This window comes from Gallinula chloropus, assembly GCF_964237585.1.
Source record: "Gallinula chloropus genome assembly, chromosome: 1".
In the NCBI taxonomy this organism is placed as follows: Eukaryota; Metazoa; Chordata; class Aves; order Gruiformes; family Rallidae; genus Gallinula; species Gallinula chloropus.
The window spans coordinates 113,899,184-113,922,301 of record NC_140085.1 but is presented as its reverse complement, the minus strand read 5'-3'; the positions used below and the strand labels follow the sequence as shown (position 1 = coordinate 113,922,301).

The 23,118-nt window shown below is 46.9% G+C and overlaps 1 protein-coding gene across 2 annotated transcripts in view; it reads right to left on the bottom strand.

The window, feature by feature from the left end:
* Positions 1–1,301: 1,301 nt before the first annotated feature.
* EVA1C (eva-1 homolog C) overlaps positions 1,302–23,118 on the bottom strand; it is a gene marked incomplete at its 5' end in the record, with an annotated part of 40,439 nt that continues 18,622 nt past the window's right edge. Inside the window, 6 exons of one of the 2 annotated variants that reach the window (XM_084270480.1) lie at positions 1,302–1,844; positions 3,136–3,225; positions 5,287–5,358; positions 9,010–9,153; positions 19,289–19,441; positions 22,389–22,512. In XM_084270480.1, coding sequence (XP_084126606.1) covers positions 1,450–1,844; positions 3,136–3,225; positions 5,287–5,358; positions 9,010–9,153; positions 19,289–19,441; positions 22,389–22,512 — 978 coding nt within the window. In that variant the 3' untranslated portion in view covers positions 1,302–1,449. The remainder of the gene's footprint in view (positions 1,845–3,135; positions 3,226–5,286; positions 5,359–9,009; positions 9,154–19,288; positions 19,442–22,388; positions 22,513–23,118) is intronic. The other variant, XM_084270479.1, reaches the window with a different exon arrangement.

Genomic DNA, 23,118 nt, shown 5'->3' with positions numbered 1-23,118 from the left:
CATCCGAGCAAGGCCCCTTCCTCCCTTTAAAGCTTTCCCATGCTTAGCTCGACTTCGTGTCCGTAGGAAATGACAAGTCATGTCACCTTTTTTTTTTACCTTCCCAAGAGTTTCATGCGACTTCACCCTAGCGAGGCGCACGGCGCCTGAGCGGGAAAGCACAGTGCACTCATGAAGTATTACCAATAGGAAGTGACATTTTTCCTCCTTTTGTTCAGTGAATTCCCTGAGGACTGCCGCTAAAATATCGGAGACATTTTATTTCAGGGCAGGAAGGTTGCATTTTCAACTCAGATACATTTCTGATTTCATTTTCTGTCCAGCTGAAACCAAATCTGGTTCAACCCTGTCTGAACAATTTTCAAGTGAAGACTGTCAACTTCTAAGGAAAATCCCAAGACCATAACTTTCAATCAAGTGCTGGCTCTGAACCATGCTTTAATATCAGACAAAAACCAACACAGCACTTCACTGAGGAAGTGTTCTTCCTACGTGCCAACTTCAGGAGTCTACTGTGAAAGCAGACACTTTTGAGCCTGTGCTTCACAAATTTGCCAGCGTGGGTAGCAGCAACACTGCAGCTCTGGCAGGTCTCTTCTGATGGTTGAATGGTGACCTTCTGCTTAACAGCAGGACACTGGAGGTCTTGGACACAGATCGATTTTTGCCTTTGTGTCCATGCTTTGGCAGTGCTTTCCTTCCAAGGGCGAGCCTCATCTGGCAGCTATGCGCTTTCAGAAAGAAAGGGCCGACCCGGAGAGGGGTTGTGAAATCTCTCTGTGCCCAAGTGGGTCAGACTCCAGGTGAAGTCTGTTTTCCCACTGAAATACCGGGCACTTGTTTGCAGACAGGTTTGCAGGCCTCTCAGCCCAGAGCCAGACCCTTCCTTCCTGTCTTTCTTCTAAGCCACCGATCAGCTGGACTCAGGCGAGCACACCTTAGCCCCCTTGTAATCGGGAACCAGCGGGACGGGGGTTTGTTAGGGAAAGGCTGGGTTAAGGAAACAGGAGAGAAGCTTCAAGAACCTGTGTTTCATTTTGTTTCATCCTGCTCATGGTATTAATAACACTCCTATTTCTCACATAATTTATGAGCTGCAGCACACTCAACTGGCTACAGGCGCCATGTCCTGGTGCAGGTGTTTCTCCTTGTGACGCTGCATCAATTGTTTTGTCCTTTTTAAAAAATACTCCTTACCCTGCATATGGCAATTGATCCTGAATTACAGAGAAAAACAATCCATACCATAAAACTACAAGAGCTTGTAAATGTGTTCCTCACAGAATGATTTATAGACAGGCAAGGGTTTGAAACTCTCCTTTTATTGCATACATTTCCTCTCGCTTTACAAATAATTATACGCACTGATACAAATGTTCCTTCACAGAAGGTACATTTCTTTTTTTAAATAAAAAAAAAAGGGCTAGGGTCTCATCCAAAATAAGCCATTTATTGTTCGTTAATATAAAACGTGTTCATGTTTCTAGGAGGTGTCATATCCAAGCCACTGTTCATCCAGATCTCTTGCATGATCTGCTCCCTGCGCTCTATCCTTTCGGCCAGTTCGGCCGCCTCTGTTGAATTGTAACCTGAGTAAGAAGGTCTGTAAAGTCCCACTACCTCATCCTGGGCGTCTGAATCAGAGGAATCTTCCTCCTCCTCCTCCTCCTCATTTCCACCGCTCTCGTACACCCTGTCACCTTCTGGCACCAAGCGATCCTTCTTCCTGCGCAGCTTCTGGAAGTCCCTCAAGCACGACCCGCGGATGACCAGAGCGCACAGCGTGAACGCTAATCCCACACAGACGCTGGACACAAACAGGAGAGCGGCTCTTTCAGAGTGATCTGGAATCAGAAAGCCAGCACTTCAGCACTTCATAAACGCTGCTGAATCCCTAAGCTACACAAAAAGCCAGCTCCCACTTCCGAAGTGCACCGCATGGCATGGCCGTGATGGTGGGGTGTTGTCTGGGGAGAGGTTTTTCCTGCCACACACCAAAATCACCCTGCACTTGTGGTCTGAATGCTGCTGTCTCACCCTCTTCAACTTCCTGTGCCAAAATCCCAGCCTCTTTGTAACATTATAAAACAACCCCCTCTTCATTAGCAGCTTACCACCATGCTCACACCACTACCAGAAGCACTTTCTTTTTATTTTCCAGCTGTCCTGCCAAAAAGGGCCTTGCCCTCATGAAGAGGGGGCATGGGAAGAGCAGCTCTGAGCTCTGCTTAGCCATGGCAGCATCTCCTGGCCAGGCCGGGTGGGCAGCATCTGTCCTCCTTGACAGAGTCTGAGATCACCGCTCAGCATAGCAACAAGTGAGGCAGAGGTGGAAACGGCCCATCTCCATGGCGTTGTACAATCCAACCCTGGCTGCTCGGGGTGTTGCTGAGAGGGCTGAAGGGTTGCAGGGTCTGGGGGTGCAGGGAGAGCTGCTGGGAGGCAGCCAGGTGCCACAGGCAGGGACAATCTGTCTGTACCAGCAGGCTGTGGCTGCCCTTCATGCTGGTGGGGGCGGCCCTTGCACAGGCTGTGGGATGATGCTCGACCGCTGCGTGGCCCTTGCCATGGTTCAGAAGTGCAGCAATCTCAGCTCCAGCATCGCTTCTCAACATCACCCTTCGCTCGCTTCCAAAATCCGTGACTTCCCCTGTGGTGTTAGAGGTCTGGTGATCACAAATTTATTTGCCCAAACGAAGTTCACCTCAGTGTCACGGAGTCACAAAACCTGCCCTGCCCCAGAGCAGAGATGGCTGGGGCTTGCTGTTTGGGGTTTTTCTTACTGCCCCTCGTTGATCCCTGTGTGTATGCAAACCATCCAAACATGGATGTCCCCAGCACTGCTCCCAGCTCAGGACCAGGTTTTCAGACGTATTGAATAACTGATGGTCCCCATTGAAAATACTCATTTGAAAGAATCTAGCCTGCAGTCTCAGAAAGAGTTTGGACCCTTCAAGATGGAAAGGATTCAATAAATACCAATTCTGCTGCAGTTGTCCCATCCACAAGGCCGTGATTCTATTGTAATAATGCTGTTACTATAAACATGGGCTGTGACCTTGAGGTGATCCTCCATTTTCCCAAAATGCCACGCATGATTTCATGAACCAAACAATCCCAGCCTCATTTTCCTACCTCTGATGTATGCAAATGTAGCCAGGGAGTTGCTAACGATAATTCCGTCTTTCTTTGGGAGTCTTGATTCCTTTGGATCGAGGTCAACACCTGCAATACGAGGAGGGAAACCAAATCATATCACAGATGAGGGAGCTACTAAGCTGATACTCACCCAGTAACTTGGGTGAGAAGTTGGTGACAAGACTTGGTAACAAGTCAAAGAATCACAGAATCACAAGGTTGGAAAAGACCTTTGAAGATCATCAAGTCCAACCATTCCCACCCTAAGCTAAACCATATCCCTAAGTACCTCATCTACCCTTTTTTTAAACACATCCAGGGAAGGTGACTCAACCCCCTCCCTGGGCAGCCTGTTCCAGGCCCTGACAACTCTTTCAGTAATAAACTTTTTTCTAATATCCAATCTAAACCTGCCCTGGCACAGCTTCATGCCATTTCCTCTTGTCTTATCTCCTGTCACCTGGCTGAAGAGACCTCCCTTCAGGTAACTGTAGGTGGTGATAAGGTCTCCCCTCAGCCTCCTCTTCTCCAAGCTAAACATCCTCAGCTCCCTCAGCCGTTCCTCACAGGATTTGCCCTCCAGCCCCTTCACCAGCCTGGTTGCCCTTCTCTGCACTCACTCAAGGACCTCAATGTCCTTCTTATGGTGTGGAGCCCAGAACTGGACACAGCACTCCAGGTGTGGCCTCACCAGTGCCGAGTACAGGGGCACAATTACTTCCCTAGACCTACTGGCCACACTATTTTTGATACAAGCCAGGATGCCATTGGCCTTCTTGGCTGCCTGGGCCACACTGCTGGCTCATATTCAGTCTGCAGTCAACCAACACCCCCAGGTCCTTCTCTGCCTGACAGCTCTCCAGCCAGTCCCCCCCAAGCCTGTAGCACTGCATGGGGCTGTTATGTCCCATGTGCAGCACTCTACACTTGGCCTTGTTAAACCTCATCCCATTGGTCTCAGCCCATCGGTCCAGTCTGCTCAGATCCTTCTGAAGAGCCTCCCTACCCTCAGGCAGATCAACACTTCCTCCCAGCTTAGTGTCATCTGCAAACTTAATGAGGGAGTATTCAATCTCTACATCAAGGTCATTGATAAAGATGTTGAACAAGACTGGACCCAGGACTGAGCCCTGAGGGATGCCACTTGTGACCGGCCTCCAGCTGGATTTGGTTCCATTCACCACCCCCCTTTGGGCCCAGCCATCCAGCCAGTTTTTAACCCAGCTGAGGGTCCACCTGTCAAGGCCAGTGGCAGCCAGTTTCTCAGTCAGAATGCTGTAAGAAACCGTGCCAAAGGCTTTACTGAAGCCCAGGTAGACCACATCCACAGCCTTCCCCTTGTCCATTAAGCAAGTCACCTTGTCATAGAAGGTGATCAGGTTAGTTTGACAGGATCTACCTTCTGTAAACCCATATAGACTAGGCCTGATCCCCTGGCCATCACGCATGTGCTGCATGATTGCTCCCAAGATGACCCTCTCCCTGATCTTCCCCAGGACTGAGGTCAGACTGACAGGCTTGTAGTTCCCCGGATCCTCCTTCCGTCTGTCTGTCTAAGACACAGGCAGGCCAGCGCTGTGCCATAGGAAACTTGCAGAACATTAGACTGAAAAGATGTTTGATATATTTTTTTAAAAGGAAATAGAGTGTAAATAACAAAGTATTGAAAACATTGACTAGAAAATGGGAAAAATCATTCACAAGACTGTTGCCAAGTGAACCCCCTTGCCTATTCCCTTTAAGCTTTCCAAAATGCTTTATTGCCATTAAGCTTCACAGGTCTCTCCCAGCCCAAGCGCCGAGCACGCTCCCGTTGCTGATGACATACAATGCCAACACTCACTGGCCACCCCATCGACTCGATTTGCCTTCACTGGCCCAACTCTGGCAGACTCCTGCCCTCAAACAGCTGCGGCTTCACGGCGTGCTGGGTAGGGGTAAGTCATTGTGCAGCCGTGCTGTAACAGCAGGGCCATGCTTGCCCAGGCCCTGTCCTGCCCACACTCCAAGAAGAGCAGCTGTTTCAGGGGGGTTTCTGTCACCTCGTCCCACCTGCCCCAGCCCCGGCCCTGCAGTGGGAAGACCTCCTATGTCAATCAATCACAGGCAAAGGAGAGCAGCAACCCGCATCTTTTTGATGGTACGTACCATCATTCTGTTTGACAGAAGTCTTGCTATCGGTGACCAGGGGGTTGACAGCCGTGAGGATAAATTTAGGAACTGAAAAGGCAAAAGACAGACTGTGAGATGTTGTTAGTTTTTGAAACCAGATCCCATTTTACATTACCAGCCCCAGTGCTAACCCTGAGTTTATTAATGGGGTTTCTGAAGGTGGTATCAAAAGGATTAGGCACCAGGATGTTGTGGCACAGGATGGTGCCAAGAACACCTGGCAGGGAGGAAAAGGAGGTGGGAAAGGGAATAAAGCAACAGGGAAGGAGACTAAAGGAAGGTGGTTTGGGCAGGGAAGGAGAGAAGGGCAAGTGCAGGAGGCAGAGCGGGCCTGAGGGATAGGATGCACAGGCAGAGAGCCAATGACATTCACCTGAAGATCAGTGAAACACCAAAAGGGCCACATAATGCTGCCATTTCTTCCTAGAGACTAGTAATCAATGTGCTGGGTGGGAGTGGGCTGTGTCCTTCTCATTTTATTAAGGTTTTTTTTCCCCTTGGTAAGTTTGCACACACTTCTCAAAATAATGAAAAGAGCCAACAGCAGGTGCATCAGGCAGACCCCAAGCACTCCCGTATTCCGTGTCAGGAGAATGGGCCCTTCAGATGCCCGGACCCTGGCACCTGCTCCCTGCACTGTGAGAAGGCAGGCTGACTGATTTTCAGGCTGATGTGGTGGGGGGTGGTGAAAGAAAGACATTTCAGGTATGAAGCTCACCTCTATCCCACGCAGAAACATTTGCCAGTAAATAGTGTTAAGGAAAGTTAAACCAGACAGCAGAGACCAAGGTTTGGGGCTTAGCATAGTTTTCATTGGAAAACAACTAAAAATAGCACTTCTGTCTGAGCAGAACTTTTCTTTCTGTGTGGGCTCAAAGTCAGAGCTGTTTCCTTTCCCGATGAAGGAATTTTTTTGGGACTCTTAGCTCCTGTTTGCAACAGAAAGCCAACAGAGATAGGGGAGAATGAGCTCATTTCTATTTTGGCTTGCTCCTCATCGTAATTCCGAGCTGTTTTCCAGCGGCAGAATATTTTTGTTGGTGCAAGAGGCAGACAGTGAGCAGGTCAGTTTGTTTTCAGACCGCGCTCTGAATTTGCAGGCCTGGCTGTTACAGATGATGTCCATGTGTTATGAACAATGTCCTGGGAGGACGCACCGTCCCCAGAGCCTTTGTGTGACCTTCAATGGCCTGGTGCCCACGATGTTCCTCCTGCTCCCCTCCCAGGGGGAACTTCCCAGGGCTTTCCTTGCTCCAGGACTGAATCCTTTCCCCGTGGCTTCCCATTGGGTTTGAAAGGCTATTTAACATGCCATTCAAATACCTGTTGTAGGGGTAGGCTTAATTCAAAATGGCACCACCAAAACAAGGCTCCTGACTCCTGGCATTGCTGATTTGCCTGACGGCTTCATTTCAGACATGAGGACTGTAACTAGGACAGGCTGCGCCAGGTCGCTGAGCAGAGTAACTGGTACTAGCCTGAGGAATTTTTATCAAGATAATCACATCTGTACCGAAACTGGTGCCAGAGCTACTTTTTCCAAGTAGGGTTGGAGTCAGTCACCTACTGCAAGCTGCCAAAGGCAGCCTGCAGCCCGATCCTGAATGGCATCCAGGGAAAGCAGATGCAATGTAGGGAGTTGGGAGACTGTTTCCCGAGAGAGGCTCCTGAAGCAGGAGCCAGGGGACGTCACCCCATGCTGAACACGAGATGATGCTGCACAGATCATCAGGGGCAACCAGCACCTCCTGGCTCCTGCTAAGTTTTTACCAGGGGGAATGGTAAAATGGCAGAGATAAAAACGCCAGCAGACACACCAGCCCTAAATGGTTGCTGACCACAGAGGTGGGAAGTATGCTTTTATTCCAGCCTCCTCACCACGGTGGGAATACTTGCTAGTGTGGCACAGCCCTCAGAGAACGTGGTGGGCTCTGTTATGCTCCTGCCACTTCAGGGGGAGGCCTGTTTATCTCGGGAAGCATCAGGTTAGCAGAGATCTCTAGTCAGGGGAAAGAATGTAAAATGACTTTCTGGAATATGCCCAAACTCTTCCCATGTTCACTAGATGATCTGTAAAATAATTAGACCTGCAAATCATTGGCTAATGCTTCAGATTGCACAGCTCAGTAGGATTTGGCAGAAGAAAAAATCTTCAAAATGTGCCAGCAACACACAAGAACACTATTTATTACCCACGTGTTTTGCAAAACCACTTCACTAAATAACAGAATACATAACCTCACTGCAAACAAACACACGCTGGTTTTCCAGTACAGGGATGTACAAGAAAGAACAATCTGCCATAATCATCCTTACTCTAATTAAAGAGAATATCATTAACTCATTCATAAAGTTGCTGTGGCATGAAGGCAACTGCACAATAACATAGCATATTAGCACAAACAAAGGCAGATCTCCATCTCTCTTCAACAATATAAAGCTGAATCACTGCAGTGCCACTCACCTGACAACTAACTCACAGGGAGACTGAGTAAGAAAATCTCTCCTGCCAGCAACGAAGCAGATGGGGCTCTTTTTCCTCTGATCTTTAGGTACGCCATGATCTGGTAATCAACCCTACACTGCTGCTCCCAAAAGCACGTCTCAGATAACCTGTGCCCTTTGACCACTACTCACTAGAGATGCAGCGAAAGGACTCCATGATATGTCCCTGTGGAGCTACTGCTGGGACTCCCTACAGACCAGAAAGAGCCAGAACGGAGCAGGGCTGGCATCTTGCCAAGTGCTGCACGGTAAGTGGAGCGGTAACAGGGTGAAAAAACCTTTTATGCATCCTCTGGTTGAAGCAGAGGCGTGTGAGAGACAGTCACCCCTGGCCCTCATGCTTCCACCCCTCAGCGGCAGCAGACAGAGCCAAGGAGATCTGCTTGAGGCTTAAGAAATGCCCAGCCATTCCTAAAAACGTGCCATGCCAAAATAAAGGCGCTACACTCGAGGTCTGCAGGCGCTTTGCTCTCACCTTTACTGGTACCACACTGCGCTGCCCCACGGCCTTTGCTTTTGAGAACAAGAATAGTGACTTCTGCTCCCCCCGAATGCAAATGTGTCAGTCCGTGAGGAAGGACAGGGAAAACTGTTCCCTCTTGCCCAAGGAACGAGCTGACATAGGCTTCAGTCCTGCAAGGGATGTACAGTCTCAAAGCCTGGCTTCTGGAAAGACTCTGCCCGGGGAGAAAGGAAATCCCTCTGCAGGGCTCAAGGCCGTAGGTGTGCTCATGTGAATCAGATTTCAGGACTGGGCTTGTACACAGTGCTTCAATTATGCTGGGCTGCTCTACCTGCGTGGCTGGCAGGCAGGCAGGCAATGCCAGGTTGTTTTCCCTAGCTCTGTCACAGGTGAGTTCTGCAGAACAGACTCTTATTTTGACAGCATTTCTCAAAATACTAAACCACATACTTTATATTTTATCTCAATTGCATTTTTATTGCAAAAACAAACCCCCAACGAACCAGAACACCTTAATGCCTGAGTTTGCATTAGGTGCAGCTCTGCCCATGGGATTGTTCTATTGTTTCAGTTGTTGTTGTATGTCATGAACTTCCTACGTTAAAAGGAAGGGGAGATTTAGGAAGCCTCTGTGTGCACGTGTGTGTGGGAGTCCATGTGTGCACCACTGGGCATGGTTCAGCTCTGCAAGCGGAATGAGGGCTGTAAAGGGATCGTGCGTTTGCTCTTACCACAGGCATAGCTGACATTAAGGTATTTTGTCACTCCAGGGAGGCACGGACTCCCAAAATCCCGGCTAGTGACGATGATTTTGCATCTTTGTTTCCCGTAACACCTTTTGGACAGAACTTCTAGCGCCGTGTAAGAGAAACAGTCTGAAAGAGAAATGCACACAAGAAATATACAACACTGGTTGTGATATCAGAAACAATAGCTGGTACCCTCACGACTAGATACAAATCAGCTCCTGATTGTCGGCATGTCTTTGCCTGAGAGGGATTTCAGAATTAAATATTACAAGTTGTTAATGCAAGGAAGTCAGCTGCAATGAAAACGTGAACTTGCTGCACGGTGACCACCTCACGCCGACTTCCAGCTACACTCAAAGGCTGCAGTCAGATTCATGACAAGCTCAAAACAAGGTGCCCAGTGTAAGACCTCTACATTCCCTTTTGGATGACTTGGAAAAAGTCAGTGCATCCAAAGAGCCCTCCATCGATTCCATCTCAAGGTGAGTGAGCCAATAAAGGGAGATGCGGTGCCACTGGCAGGTCTTTCTCTTGGTCCCTGGGTTATTGAGGCAATTTGACTGGAAGCCAAACTTCAGTTCAAGTCAGGTGAGATCAATTTTTGTGTGTCGCAACAGCCAGGGCTGCACTAGGGCTGCAGTGAGGTTCAGTGTATTAAAGACAGCTTTGGATTTATTAAGCCTGTCACTGGTAGGAGCCATTTGGCCACGACAAAGAGGTCAAAATGGGCTCAATATTTAACCAGGGCAACATTTACCTTCTTCCTCCCATACCAAATTCCAGGCTGCTCTAGTAAGGCTGCCACCAGAAGCCAAGCTTGCTTGCCTGAAGCAACCTCAGCAGCGTCTACACTGCGCTGCCTTCACACCCAATTACCCAAGGCTGCCTGTATCATTCTCAGAGCAGCCCGAACCGCCCCTGACTCCGTGCAGAGAAGAGAATCCACGCTGCCCAACTTCTCTCTCACTGCGGACTGAGCATGAAGTACAACGCCAGGCGTGAAAACCTGCCATGCTGCCACCTACACACAGAGCTGGGGTTTCTTTATTACAGACTCACGCCTGCTACCAACATGTATAACAATAAAAACTGATCAGCCGGATTTTGCACTGAAACTGAAATGCTTTGGGTGGGAAATTGTGTGTGTGTGTGTATGTGTGTGTGTGTGTGTGTGTATGAGTGAGAGAGAGAGAGACAAACTTTGCAAAATCTGCTTGAAAGAATGTTTCTCGATGGGGTTAAATTCCCAGTATCCACACATCCAAGCCACAAAGCAAAAAACCCCCTTTTCGTTTCAGTTTCTGAACAGAAAGCATGCAGAAATCATAGAGTCCTAGAATGGTCTGGGTTGGAAGGGATCCCAAGGATCACAGAGTTCCAACCCACCTGCCACAGGCAGGGTCACCAACCTCCAGACCTGGATTTACACAAGGCTGCCCAGGGCCCCATCCAACCTGGCCTTGAACACCTCCAGGGATGGGACATCCACCACCTCTCTGGGCAGCCTGTTCCGGCACCTGAGCACACTCTCTGTAAAAAAACTTCCCCCTAATGTCTAATCTAAATCTTCTCTCCTTTAGCTTCAATCCATTTCCCTTGTCCTGTCATTATCTACCCTTTTAAAAAGTCGAATCCCCTCCTGCCTATAAGCTCCCTTCAGGTACTGGAAGGCTGCAATGAGGTCCCCCCACAGCCTTCTCTTCTCCAGGCTGAACAGGCCCAGCTCCCCCAGCCTCTCTTCATAGGGGAGGTGCTCCAGCCTTCTAATCATCTTGGTTGCCCTCCTCGGAACCCTCCAAGTTCCACATCTTTCTTGTATTGCGGGCCCCAATGATGAGTCTAGAGTAGTAACACTCTTCTGAAGCTGTCTGCTTCCAGACAGCACTACCTCAGACATTCTGTGCTGCCCGGGTGACAGGTATTTCTCACTCTAGTCTTCTGAGGCAGGGACACTCCAGAGCTCTGAAAACATATTTCTCTGGGGGGTAAATTCTTCCTATAATAAAACTCAGGCAATGACGACATCCTGTCACTTTCCAACTGCTGAAGCTCATTTGTGCCTCCTCAGGGGAAGGAGAAACAGCACTTGCGAAGACACCCCAAAGGTTTCCCAAGCCAGTCTTGTTTGAAAAGAAAGTGAGGTTTGAGTCTGGGATTCTTGATGAAGGAAATTCACCTTTAGTGTGTGAAAACAAGGCAGATTTGTGATTCTTAGAGTTAATCCTCCGGCACCAACATAATGTCATATATGACCAACATAAGTCATATACTTGAGCAGAGCCATCAGGAGATACTGGGCAGATTTGCTTGTTTAGCAAAGGGCTTGTGGGTTACATTTGGACAAGGATTTTTGGGAGAGCAACTCTTCCTTTGTCTTTTCAGAGACTTAAAATCCTAATGCCCGTGTGTCCCTGGAGGCTGCTGGGCAGGCGGGGAAGGCTGACCTAAAACACTGAGTAGTTCTGATTAAGTAACTTGGCCGTTTTCATTTCCCTCCCTGGTGAATTTTGATGAGTAAGAACATATTTGGGTGGACATTTTAGGCAGCCAAGTAGCTTATTTTGGCAAGTACGAAAACAAGTATATCAGGAGGAATTATCAGCTGATCCATAAATGAATGGATTGGGAGCACAGCAGCTGCCTGGCAAAGGGAATTATGTTTTCTACAAATTTTCCTGGGAGCTACTTGCAATGTCTTTACAAGCAGGAGGCTGTTGTGCTGGCTGATGGTTTTCTACAAATGCAGTGATACAGTGAGTACATGTTTCATTTTGCCTTTGGTAGATGTTTGCTCATGTTTCTGTGGGAGTTAATAGCTCCTTATCGCCTGTATTCATGTTGGATTTGGCTCCTCTAACCTGAGGAGCCGGTCGTCATATGCCTGCAGGGTCTTGGCAGGCCAGTTTTTGGAGAACTTCCCAAGGCTTGTGTGGTGTCACAGGTGAGTAAATGCTAACCAAGGCTGCCTTGCTTTTGCAGGAAACCACAGATGTTAACTGGAAAGACCCATGACAAAAAAAAAAAAATCCCTATTTAACAGCTTCCTGTGGCCTAATGAGATTTTGGCCTTTAGTGATTCTCTCAAAACCCCCTCAAGTTTGTTCTCACTGGCTCATGTGCATCCTTGCTATGTCCTCACTACCCCTCCCGACAGCTACAATGCCAGCTGAGCAATGATTTCAGCTCGGAGGAATCCTGCGTACTCGGTACCGTAGGGGCACTTTTTCAACATCTGCATCTCCATCTTTACAATCACCCGCAAGCAGAGGTTACAGGAGTGGATCTGCAACAAAGTCAGAGGAATCACTGTGTGCCGAAGCCACGTTCAAACTAGTTTCAACCAAACTTGCTTGGGGTCTAATAGCTGCAGCAACACAGAGCTCACGTTAGGAAGAACTTAGTTTCCTTCTGGCCAAGCACTTTACTGCAGTCTCTGAACGAGGGGAGGATTTTGTTGGGGCTGCACTTTGAGAAAATGTGTGAGCAGTCCTGAAGGAGTCTCTGATCTGGTGATGAACACAGATATGCAATGTGTCTCCTTTCTGAGTATCAAAGTAATGTTTGACCTATAGGTATGTGTCCCTACACACATGTAGGGCAATACATTTATGGGGCTTGTTAAATTGGTACCATACATTTAAAATGAGCTGCCTCCTGAAAGGCACGTTCCTGGCGTGTTGGAAGGCTGGTGGCATCCACCAGCAGTGTCAGCAAAGGCCGCAGTGTGTGGCTGGGAAAACACTCCGCTCTTCACGCCTTTCTGCCAAAGCTGCCTGCTACACGCCGAGGCTGTCGCTGCATCTTTAGAAACAGGCACTTGTATGGATGGCATGGAGACACGGGTGTCAAGAAGAAGTTCTCGGCCCAGCAATAAACTATCCAATGTGACTGCAGCTATTTAACAGTTAGAGTAGAAGGCCTTGTTTCTGGAGGAAAGGCTCTTTCAGCTCCCTAATTAGCTTTGTTTAGGAAAGTTTTGGCATGCAAATGACATGCCATAAATCATGCAGGCTTTAATAAGAAGCAATTTGTCTTCTGGTTTCTTAAAGCTTCTCTCCATTCAGACAGAAGGAGTTTCGCCTCCCCTTCTTTCCACCCTGCCGTGCAAGACCTGCAGGTGACGGAGCAGGCGGAGCTGGCCGGAGAGCCTTGTGCCAAGCTCCAGCAGCGGTGTCCTGTCCCACCCTCTCCACACCTTACTAATTCATTGCTGTCTTCTCCCACATCGCTATGCACAGGGTAAGTGAGCCTCAATGCATGGAGGGTAGAGAGGGGATGTGTCTCAAATGCAGGTCCACATGGCATAACAACTAACCTGCTGGTGAAGGACCAGGGCACTTGAAAAAGAAACCCTTCCACAATTTATCACTCCAGTACTGGAGCCCAGCTGCTTCTTGCTTTCATCCCAAGCTGCTGGCTTATGCTGCGTTCTGCTTTCTGGGCCGCCAAAGAATAAGGACCCTGCTTTTAAAATCAAATGAAAGCCAAGATTTCACACTCCCAAATCGGGATGGCTTGTGCTTTGTGGAGCCCAACTATCAGCTCTGGGGATAAGAACTGACAAGGGGAAACTATGGAGTTCAGAGCAAGCTAAGGCTGAGGAATCCTAAAGAAAGTTACCATAATAATATGTTAATTTATGCAACAGCGTGGCACACAGGGCCCTGCCTATGCATCAGAAAGGGCGTCTGAACCGCTGATTCTGGCAAAAGCACACAATATGATCAGCTGCACCCATGAGAAGTGCTGCTGATACCTTTATATTCCAAGTCCAAGTACTGTCAGCAAACAAGGCAGTGTGGTAGGGTAACAATGCTACTGACCACCAGCACAGGCTACTCCTTACGAGTGAATACAGCACTGAGGCATTCTGCAAAGCTGCACCCTCTCCCTCTCACTGTGGTGCCCGTTGTGAGGCCCCTGTAGCCTGCATGAGTTTAGGCCATTGCTTGGTTTCATTTACAAGCAGCTCCAAGGTCAGAATTCATTCTTTAAATATTTTGCTCCCCTTCAAAAAAACCCCCAAAAAAGAACAGTCTTTCTCTCCTTGCACAGGTACATGTGCAGTGTGGGGGATCCATCTGCCAGCACAAACACCGAGGGCGAGAGACAAGGGGAGCTGCACGCTCGCTGGCAGCAGCAGGAACCAGACTCCCTCTGCTCAAGCGCTCACTGCTCAGTTTCGCACCGTGTGGGTCTGCGTGTACACGGGCAGGAGTTCCTTGGCTTGTTTTAGACTCGAGTGCCAAGTGTACTTTTCCAAACAGTTCAAAAATCTGAGCTTGAAAAAAACTATGCAAAGGAAAACCCCTCACTTCCTAGTGAAGAAAATACTGATGGATGTTGTGTGACCTGTTGTGTGTCTGACCAGCTGAGTGGCTACTCAGCCATATGTGACATTCCCTCTTCATCAGTTAACTGGATTCTAACAATGGTGGCTGCTTCCTTTTTCCCTTCGGTCACTTCTCATCCTGACACTGGTCTAAACATCTTTCCTTTTGGGGAGGCTTTGCCTTGACAAGATTTGTTGGGGTCAAGAGGTGCAATGGCTCCTACTGGCATCTTTTGGGGCCCTAAACACTTACTATGTCTCCCAGTTTGCACAGGATGATATGGACAAAGAACTTTTCAGATCTGATATCTGCACACAGAGGGAACTGACTTAAGGATTACTGCGGTGGAAACAAAACTGAACAATTTTATCCTGACTTTCTCACCCCTAAAATTCAGTTGACCAGTGTTTCCCAAACCCGAAGTGGCAAGGCACTAGTGGCAGAAGCTGCTAAGGGAGATGTCAACCTACCCCCACATCCCTGAGCCCTGGTCCTGCCACAGGACAGCGCCTCTGAATTGGCCCTGCTGACACCATCCCTATGCCTTCATGGCTGGAGCATGTTTGCTCTTTCACAGTGTCCCTGCAAGAGGCTCTGTGCAACTAAAGTACCCAGTGATACTTGCAGTCTAGAAAGGACTTAGTTGCCTCTGCAGCAGCTCTGAGCTAAAAGCTCTTGCTGTTTCCCTCTCTAGAGGATTGAGCTCAGTGTTTCTGTTAATTGACTATGTGGTCCTTGAAGGGTCTGTACTTCAACATCCAGCATTGCCTAAATTTTGGACAACTTATGTGGTTTGTGCTTTATGGCACCTAGAAAATCTATAGCTAACATGAACCCTGTAACTTCAGTGTGGAAGCATTTCCAGATCTGCCCACAGCCATCTGTACTTTCACTTCATTCACGTTTGATCTCAACAGATTTGTGCAAAGGATGGGCTCACACTAGGAGGAGTGTGCATCTCTAATACTTTCAGTCACAGTTAGCGAATATGAGATGTAGGCCCCTTGAGTTGTCCACAATACTGAAACCAAAAAGGAAAAAAAAGGGGGGGAAATCACAAAATATCGTTATATAAGAAGATCATGACACCTTCTTGGGCTGAAAGGAACCTACAGGATTTTGGAAATCTCTTTCCTGCCTTGCCAACACCCCTTTTCTTAGCTGAATGCCATTTCACTGGCAAGAGGGGATTAGGACAAAGCCCAGCCCCAGGGCATGTGGTGTCATGGTGTATACTGCGATGAACGCCTGAATTCTCCACCTCCCCTCTCAACCTCTGAAAAGTGGGAACAGGTAAATGAGAGGGCTGTGCCTCAGAGGACCCTACTTTTCAGCAACGAAAACATGCAGTTCGGGGCTCTGCTGGTCATTAGTGCTTGAAGAAATGCACAGCTGTCCAGCAATGCACATCCAGGTGAAACTTCTGGGAAGGACATTTTAGTGAGTGTTCTAGCTTGCAAGTTGCAGCTGGGGCTGACCCGCTACCAAGCCTTCTTTCAAGTACTTTCATGTATTAACAGGAGTAATTTACAATTTGAGAAGTGTTTGTTGGCCTGAATCTTCCTTGTACTCTCTATGGTAACCTGTTCTGGCACAACTCTCTCACTTCTTTTGACCAATGCTTTTTCTTTTTCCTCATGCACAGGTTGGTACAAATATAAAGAGATAATATATCAGGAATGGCAACAACTCACCCAGGAACAAACTGCTGCAGCTTGCTGCTTTGGCTCCAGGCACAAGAGATTCCCCTAAGCAGAATCATCTGCTACAGAGCTGCACCCCAAAATAGTTTTAGCTTTCTTGTGAAGGTTTTGATAATCTTACTAAGCCAGAGAAGCTACTGTCTGTAAGGGCTGCACAGTTTAACAGTGTCCTTGAACAGCTGCAGAAGGTCTGTTAACAGACCTCCTGTTAATGCTCTGAGGCCACACAGATATCACCAATACCAGGGATGGATTTATGTACTCTCTCTCTTATACAGAGGAGAGCCTTTATGCTAAAGAATTTTTATGTTTCCCTGTGTTCCCTTTGAAGTAAAGCTGCAAAAACCCATCACCTGATTTGACAGACTGTTCACAGAAAAACAATAGCTCAGAATAACTCTGTCTCAGTCCAAAGCTGCTGTTTGTCATTAATTGCTTATCAGCTATATTACATGTAATATGAGGTTAGCAAAATCTAGAGAAGTAGCTAATAAATTGGGACTATATCAGGTATGGACAGATGCGAAACTCTTGATCTCAAGAGAGACTTCCCTGTGACACAGTGAAACAGAAAGGCTGCGTTTAGGCAGAGATGCACCCACGTGGGTAGCAACAGCAATGGATGTGTGTTGGAGCAGGTTTGGCTTTCAGTGCAAAGCCCCAAGTCAATGGGCTCTGATTCAGGAATGAAGAGCAGCTGAAGTAAGTTTTCTAAATTGTCAAGATCATTAAAATCACGTTGACACTCAAATTACCATTGTTTTCCCTGAGAAAAAGGTACACAGGCATTTAGAAAGTCTGATCATGCACCCACTTGTATCTGTAAACGCTTAGATAACCACATAAGTAAGATTTAAGCTTGAGACGGATAGATCTGGAGTCAATTGCATTCGACTCCTAAATGCTGAGTCTTTTGTGATAAATGAACGTGTACTCCCAAGCCACAAAGGTCCCTTTGAAAACTATATTCCCTGCAGAGGGTTACTGGTACCATGCAGGAAGAGACCAAGCACTTTCATGAAGTAATGGTTAATCCATACAAGGATCTACCTTCTCTAGACCTTATTTGCGCTTGTCTTAGGTTTTCTGCTCCCTGCTACCACCACAGTTTTGGGTTGCTTCATGGAACACAAAACCAGCAACAGCCAGGGTGTTGCCCCAGAGGTGCTCAGATGCACAGGGCAGCAGCAGAGAGACTGTTGCTCTTGCAAAGTCTTTCTTTATTGACACTGGGAAACTTTATCCAGTGAGAGGGGTTGGCAGTATTTTGATCCATCAGGGCTGACATTTCACAAGCGAGTGACAGTTCAATGGGTAATGACCTCAAGTTGGAGCACAGGAGGTTCTGCACTAATATGCAGAAGAACTTTTTCACAATGAGGGTGACAGAGCCCTGGGACAGGCTGCCCAGGGAGGTGGTGGAGTCTACTTCTCTGGAGATATTCAAGACCCATCTGGATGCCTACCTGTGCAGTACGTCCTAAGGAACCTGTTTTGGCAGGGGGGTTGGACCCAATGATCTCTCGAGGTCCCTTCCAACCCCTACATTTCTGTGATTCTGTGATTTCCAGAGTGAATGAAGGGCACAAAGTAAGTATGATAGCAGCCTTTCTTGATTGACTGAGCTACCTCTGCTCTGCTTTGCATCATACACTAATGCCATCATCATGATGGATGCATGGGTCTGTCAGAAACCTACTAACATGTTTCCTCTGCAGAACAGATAGGCGGAGCTAAAGTCTGTGTGAAGGACCAGACAAGATAGCCGTTGTGAAACAGAAACCTGGCAATTTCAAACAGATTCTTGCCTGAGAACAAGTTACAATTTTCAGACAGTATATTTTTAATAGTATCTATGTTGGTTCACAGGCAAATGGCTTTTAAGATTAATTATTAATCTCTTCTTGATGTTCAGAGATGCTTGTATAGATTTCAGTTGTAGCATGCTTCTTAAGAGTAAACTTCAACCTTTGTAGAGGGCTGACATCAATAGAAGTCCTTCTCTTTGTGGTAACAAGAGATTTGAGCAACACACATATTCTGCTGGCCTTCTCCATGGTATGAAAATTTACCTTCATATCTTCAGTGTCAACCACTGAACATACTATTCATGCAAGCATCAAGCACTCTCAATACCACATGCTACTATAAATTGAGATATTTGGTGATAAAGAATGAGTTGTAGGTCACGAATTGTACACCAGCTGAGACTATACTGTGAAGTCAACGGCTGGTTATCAACACAGACCATCCAACTCCTTATGATGTTTTGGGTTCTTTTATCTATTTGAAAGGGAATGGTCTGTGCCTGAAAGTGTTCAGAATCTGAACAAAGTAGTAATAATAATATTCTAGAAACACGAATATATTGGTTATATATTAATTACTAATACAGTGATGTATTATTTTTAAATATAGGGATGCACTTGTCCAAGTAGGTCAGCAGTGAGAGGGCATATTCCTGGCACTGCAACACAGTGCTCCACTGTGGTTAAGTATGGATGGTCCCCGCACCCACCTGGCCTGGGCCAACAGCACCCTCTCAACAACTCCCCCACACAGCTGAGGAGCTAGCATGGGCCAGGGAGCAGCCCCAAGAAGCAGTTTGCATGCAGTCATCTTGCTTTGGAGGATCAGAGTTTATACTACATAGACAGGACATTCCTGCCTGCTGGACTTGGTGCCAGAGAGAAGTCCCAGGCACATTTTAATTTCCTAGTGTGCTACCATGGTCTTGGAGTCTGGTCACATAATGGCATCTAAAGCAATGGACCCTGGTCTATGGACTCTGTTCTTCCCATCTGCATTTAAGGCAAGGAAGAGCTAGAGAAACTGGGAACAGAGAAGGAGGTAACAGTACAACAAGGTGTCATGGCACTTAGGTTGCCTCACCGTTGTCAGAAGTTGGAGGAGGAAGAGAGGCAAAGAGCTGATACTTAGTATGTGTCACCTAAGTTCAGCCAACAGAACTAGAGGTTTTGATGTCAATCATACTGAGGACTGATTAACTACATGAAAATGTATTCCTTCACTGCCTTCCTTACTCTGTGTTTCTTCTTCATACTGGCCAATTTGTTTGAGTTTGAGATATAATCTTTCTTAAGTTTCAGTACCTATCGCTGTCAAAATGCCATTGCTCTTGCACCTGAAGTTTTCTCCCCATCTGTTTCCTCTCTTCTTTGTGCACCTGCTGGGAGAAGGTCTGTCAACAGCATAAAAACATACCAAAGGGGGGGACACGCTCCACTTCTGTTGAGCAGACGTTCTCCTCGTGTGCCCGTCTGCCATAGGTGGCAGAGTAGATGATAAGGAACTTGGACTCCTGGCAGTGGAGCTTCAGTTCCTGGTCTTCACATGCTGATTTGGTTTTGTATTCGGCTAAAATAGAAGCAAATAACAATATGGTAGCATGAGGCAATTGACTCGGCTGGATTGTTAATAGCAAACAGCAGCATGACAGAAAACAGCGAGTGATATGTGGCACTGTTACAGCCAGAGACAAAGACAACAGTGAAGCGGAGAGTTTCCTCCAACTGAATTGCTCCCATATGACAATCTCAGGCTCCTTTCTGAAAAGGAATTAAAAAGCCAACTTTTGCCAATCTCCTCTCCCAGTGGAACAGCCTCCCCCTCCTTCCTGGCTTGCTTTCCACCGCTCCTCAGTAGAAGCCTCATCCTTTCCTTTTGTCTCTCCCCAGGACAATGTTGCATTCTATGCTTCCTTCAGATGCCGAGAGCCTCCCAACACTCATCAATCATGGGGAAGGCTGGCATCGCCCAGCGCCACCGTGTACAGGGCCGAGCGAGTGCTGAAGAATGGGAGGCACAAAGCCACGGGGACGGGCTCCGTATCCTGAGCCAGACAGAGCTCTCAGCTGTATGTGCATGGCTCCACCAAGGGCAGTGGGTTTCCCTGGGCGTGACCATCCCGCAAGGGCTCATTTGAAAGTTTTGCTAACACAGCAATGTGAATCAGGAGGCTGAGAAAAAGACACCCCCTCCCTCTCTCCGCTGGCACAGGCACACTGGCAGCACGCTCAGCTCAGAGCTGGGGAAGCCAGTGAGATTGTCTTTCAGACAGCATGGTTTATCCCACCTAGGGAACCGGTTAAAATCCTGCCATCTGGCCAAGGAGGTCTCTTGCTGGCTTAATTAGCTGCTCTGCTTGTAGCTTTTTGCTGCTAAAGTCTTCCTGGGCTAGGTACAGTGTGCAGACAAGGCCAGGGAGAAGAGTTTATTCTGCTCCCTTTTTTTTGTCTTTCAAAAATGTGAAAACAGGAAAAAGGAGGTTCCTGAGCTGAGCAGGAGGAATGGGAAACCTTATTGTTGGTGAGTAGCATTCCTGTGAGTGGAGCATGGAGGGTGGGTGTTGGTGCCAGGGGAACCAGGGAGAGAAAAACTCCTATCTGTTCAATAAAGAAAACATCATTCTTTCATTTAGAATAGAAAGGATTAAAAAATGGCTTCATGTTCTTGGTAATAGTCCAGCTTCTTCCATTTGAGCTCATCACAAGTTTAAGTCTAGAAAGACTTGACCTGCTGCAGGTTGCCACTTCTGCAGAAGCACCTGCCATACCGCACGCCCGTGAGGATCATGTCAGGAAAACCAGGTCTCTCACCCAAGGGCTGACAGCCTAAAGCAGCGCTGTGTGTCCGTACCGCTGCGCTCCATGGCTGCTGGAGAGGCTGTGGAAGTACAGACAAAGGGGGAAAATACCCAAATGCACCTCAAGTGGCATAAGAGAAAGGTAAGAGTACAGCAGAGACCTCTGCAGAGATATGGCAACAGAGGAAAATAAAATACTCCTAAATAGATGAAAAACTAAAGGAGCCAGGCAATTGCTTAAGTGCCCACTTGAAGGCAAGGAGATTGTAAAATAGACTTAAAGTTATACTGAAGTGATTTTCTGAGTAAGGATATTTTCCACAGCCAAGCCTAACAATATCGGTATCTTACCTACAAATGTAAATTCCCTGCCACATGAAATCATGTAATTTGCACTGGAACTGGGCTATTCCTCAGTTCTGTAAGGGAGCACTTGCTGTTAAATACACTTTTAAACAGCTTTTGTAAAATCCAGATCATGGATATTCAAAGTAGCTCGTTTCCAGAGGGAAAAATACCAAGAGGCTTATAAAAGTAACAAACAGGATCCAAATCAACTTCTCATTAGTAAAAAAGAGATTCCAGATGACCCAGACTTGATATTCAAATCCACCTACTATTAACAACACAGTAATTGTAACATATAAATTATGAGATATTAAAATATAACATAAAATCATAAACCATAAAAATGTTAAATTTCAGACATTTTCCCCTGATGATTGGCCCAGTAAATCTCCCCAGGAGTTCTTGTGTCAGTCCTTTGCCAACCACCTGCCTACTCCATTCCCGTATCTCTGCTCTGTCTTCAATTCTCTTCCAAAATTGGCCCTCCAGTTTGCTTACCAACACTGTTTCTACTTCACAAATTACACCTATCTTAATGCTCTGACTAAAGAAAATCTCTTTTGTGCTTTCTCCTTTAGTTGTGGGATGGTATTTCTGAGTTGGCTGGTGAACCTACCCATAAATCATCATTCAACTATTTTCTTTGGGACCCATTTCAGCCACACTGGGGATAAGCTGCCAAAAAAAGCTAAGCCCCCGGGCTACTGGGGCTTGCTCTCATATACAATAGCAACAAGAAAAACAATTAAAAACCACCAATAAATGAAACCTCATGATGATTTTCTTAATCTTTCTTACACTTTTCTCACGTTTACAAAGCGCGTTCTCTTTCAGGCAGGATTCATCCCTCTACACATCAAGGCAAATCACCTGCACGGAATGCAGGGGGTTCTACACTGAAATCGTGTAATAAACTTAAGCCATGCACACGTATCCTCCAGGTGTTACTCTATAAATGGGTGACAGTAGTAGAGGGTCCTTTGGTCCCACTCCCTTAAATGTTTTTGCATTTTCCTTATTATGATATCTTCACCCTCTGGATCCTCTGCCCAAGCATCTGGTTTTGCTGGGCAGCTCTATCTTTCTAATATGACATTATCTTTAAGAATAATTTCCTGAACATTTTTCCTTTCTTGTCTGATGCCTGCTGTCTGACCCTGCCAAACTACACCAGTCATTAAATTGGCAGCAAGGACACTGATGTAAACACAATGGAGAGCTCAGGTAAAGCAGAAAAAACCCAATTTGCTATTAATTTAAGAGTCTCAAAACTTCACAGGGGTTTACGCAAAGCCTTGCACAGTGGCATGTTAACCAAAACAAACAGCAAAACACATACAAAAACATATTTGCCTGATGTGGATTACTTACTAGGTTTGCATTTAAAGGAGACAAGGAGGAATTTAGTGGTCCCTGGACACAGATCAGGTCCAAAAACCCGACTATTGACAAGGAGTTGGCAGGATCTCAGGTTTTGGCATTCATCCAGTACTTTCTAGAACAACGGGCAGAAAGGATAGGCTTGAAAACAATGCATGAAGCTATACAGCAATGAGAACACTTACTTGTACTTTGTACAATACAGGAGATAAATCACTCCTTCACAACTTTTTGGCTACAAACTTGTAAGAAACATCTGTACCATTGGACCTAGGCCACATCTCTACTGGACTTGGAGCCATGGCCAAGCTTATGGGAACACATTCATCACAGTGATGCCCACAGCAACTTAGCATGTAACCAATTTGCTGTTGTTTGTCCCTCTTTTCCCTCTACCCCCAGCTGGATCTCCCTGCTGAGCCCAGAGCAAGTGGAAACATGCTCAGCCCCCAGCCTTTTCACTGATGTGCCTGGGGCACTCACACACTTCTGAGAGCTTTTATGGGAATGCAATGCCCAGGTAGAGCATGGTAACTCAAAAAGATGCCCTTTTAACCTTTTCATCTCAATGCACTCAGGTTTGCCTGATCATGCTCTGTAACACCTTCACTTGAGAGTTCTAGCTAATGACTTGCTGTGACCCCTAGCTTTAAGCCAGAGGTAGGACCTCCTGCTTAAGGGGCACTTCTTAAGCACATCATCAGATATTTACTTAACTTGC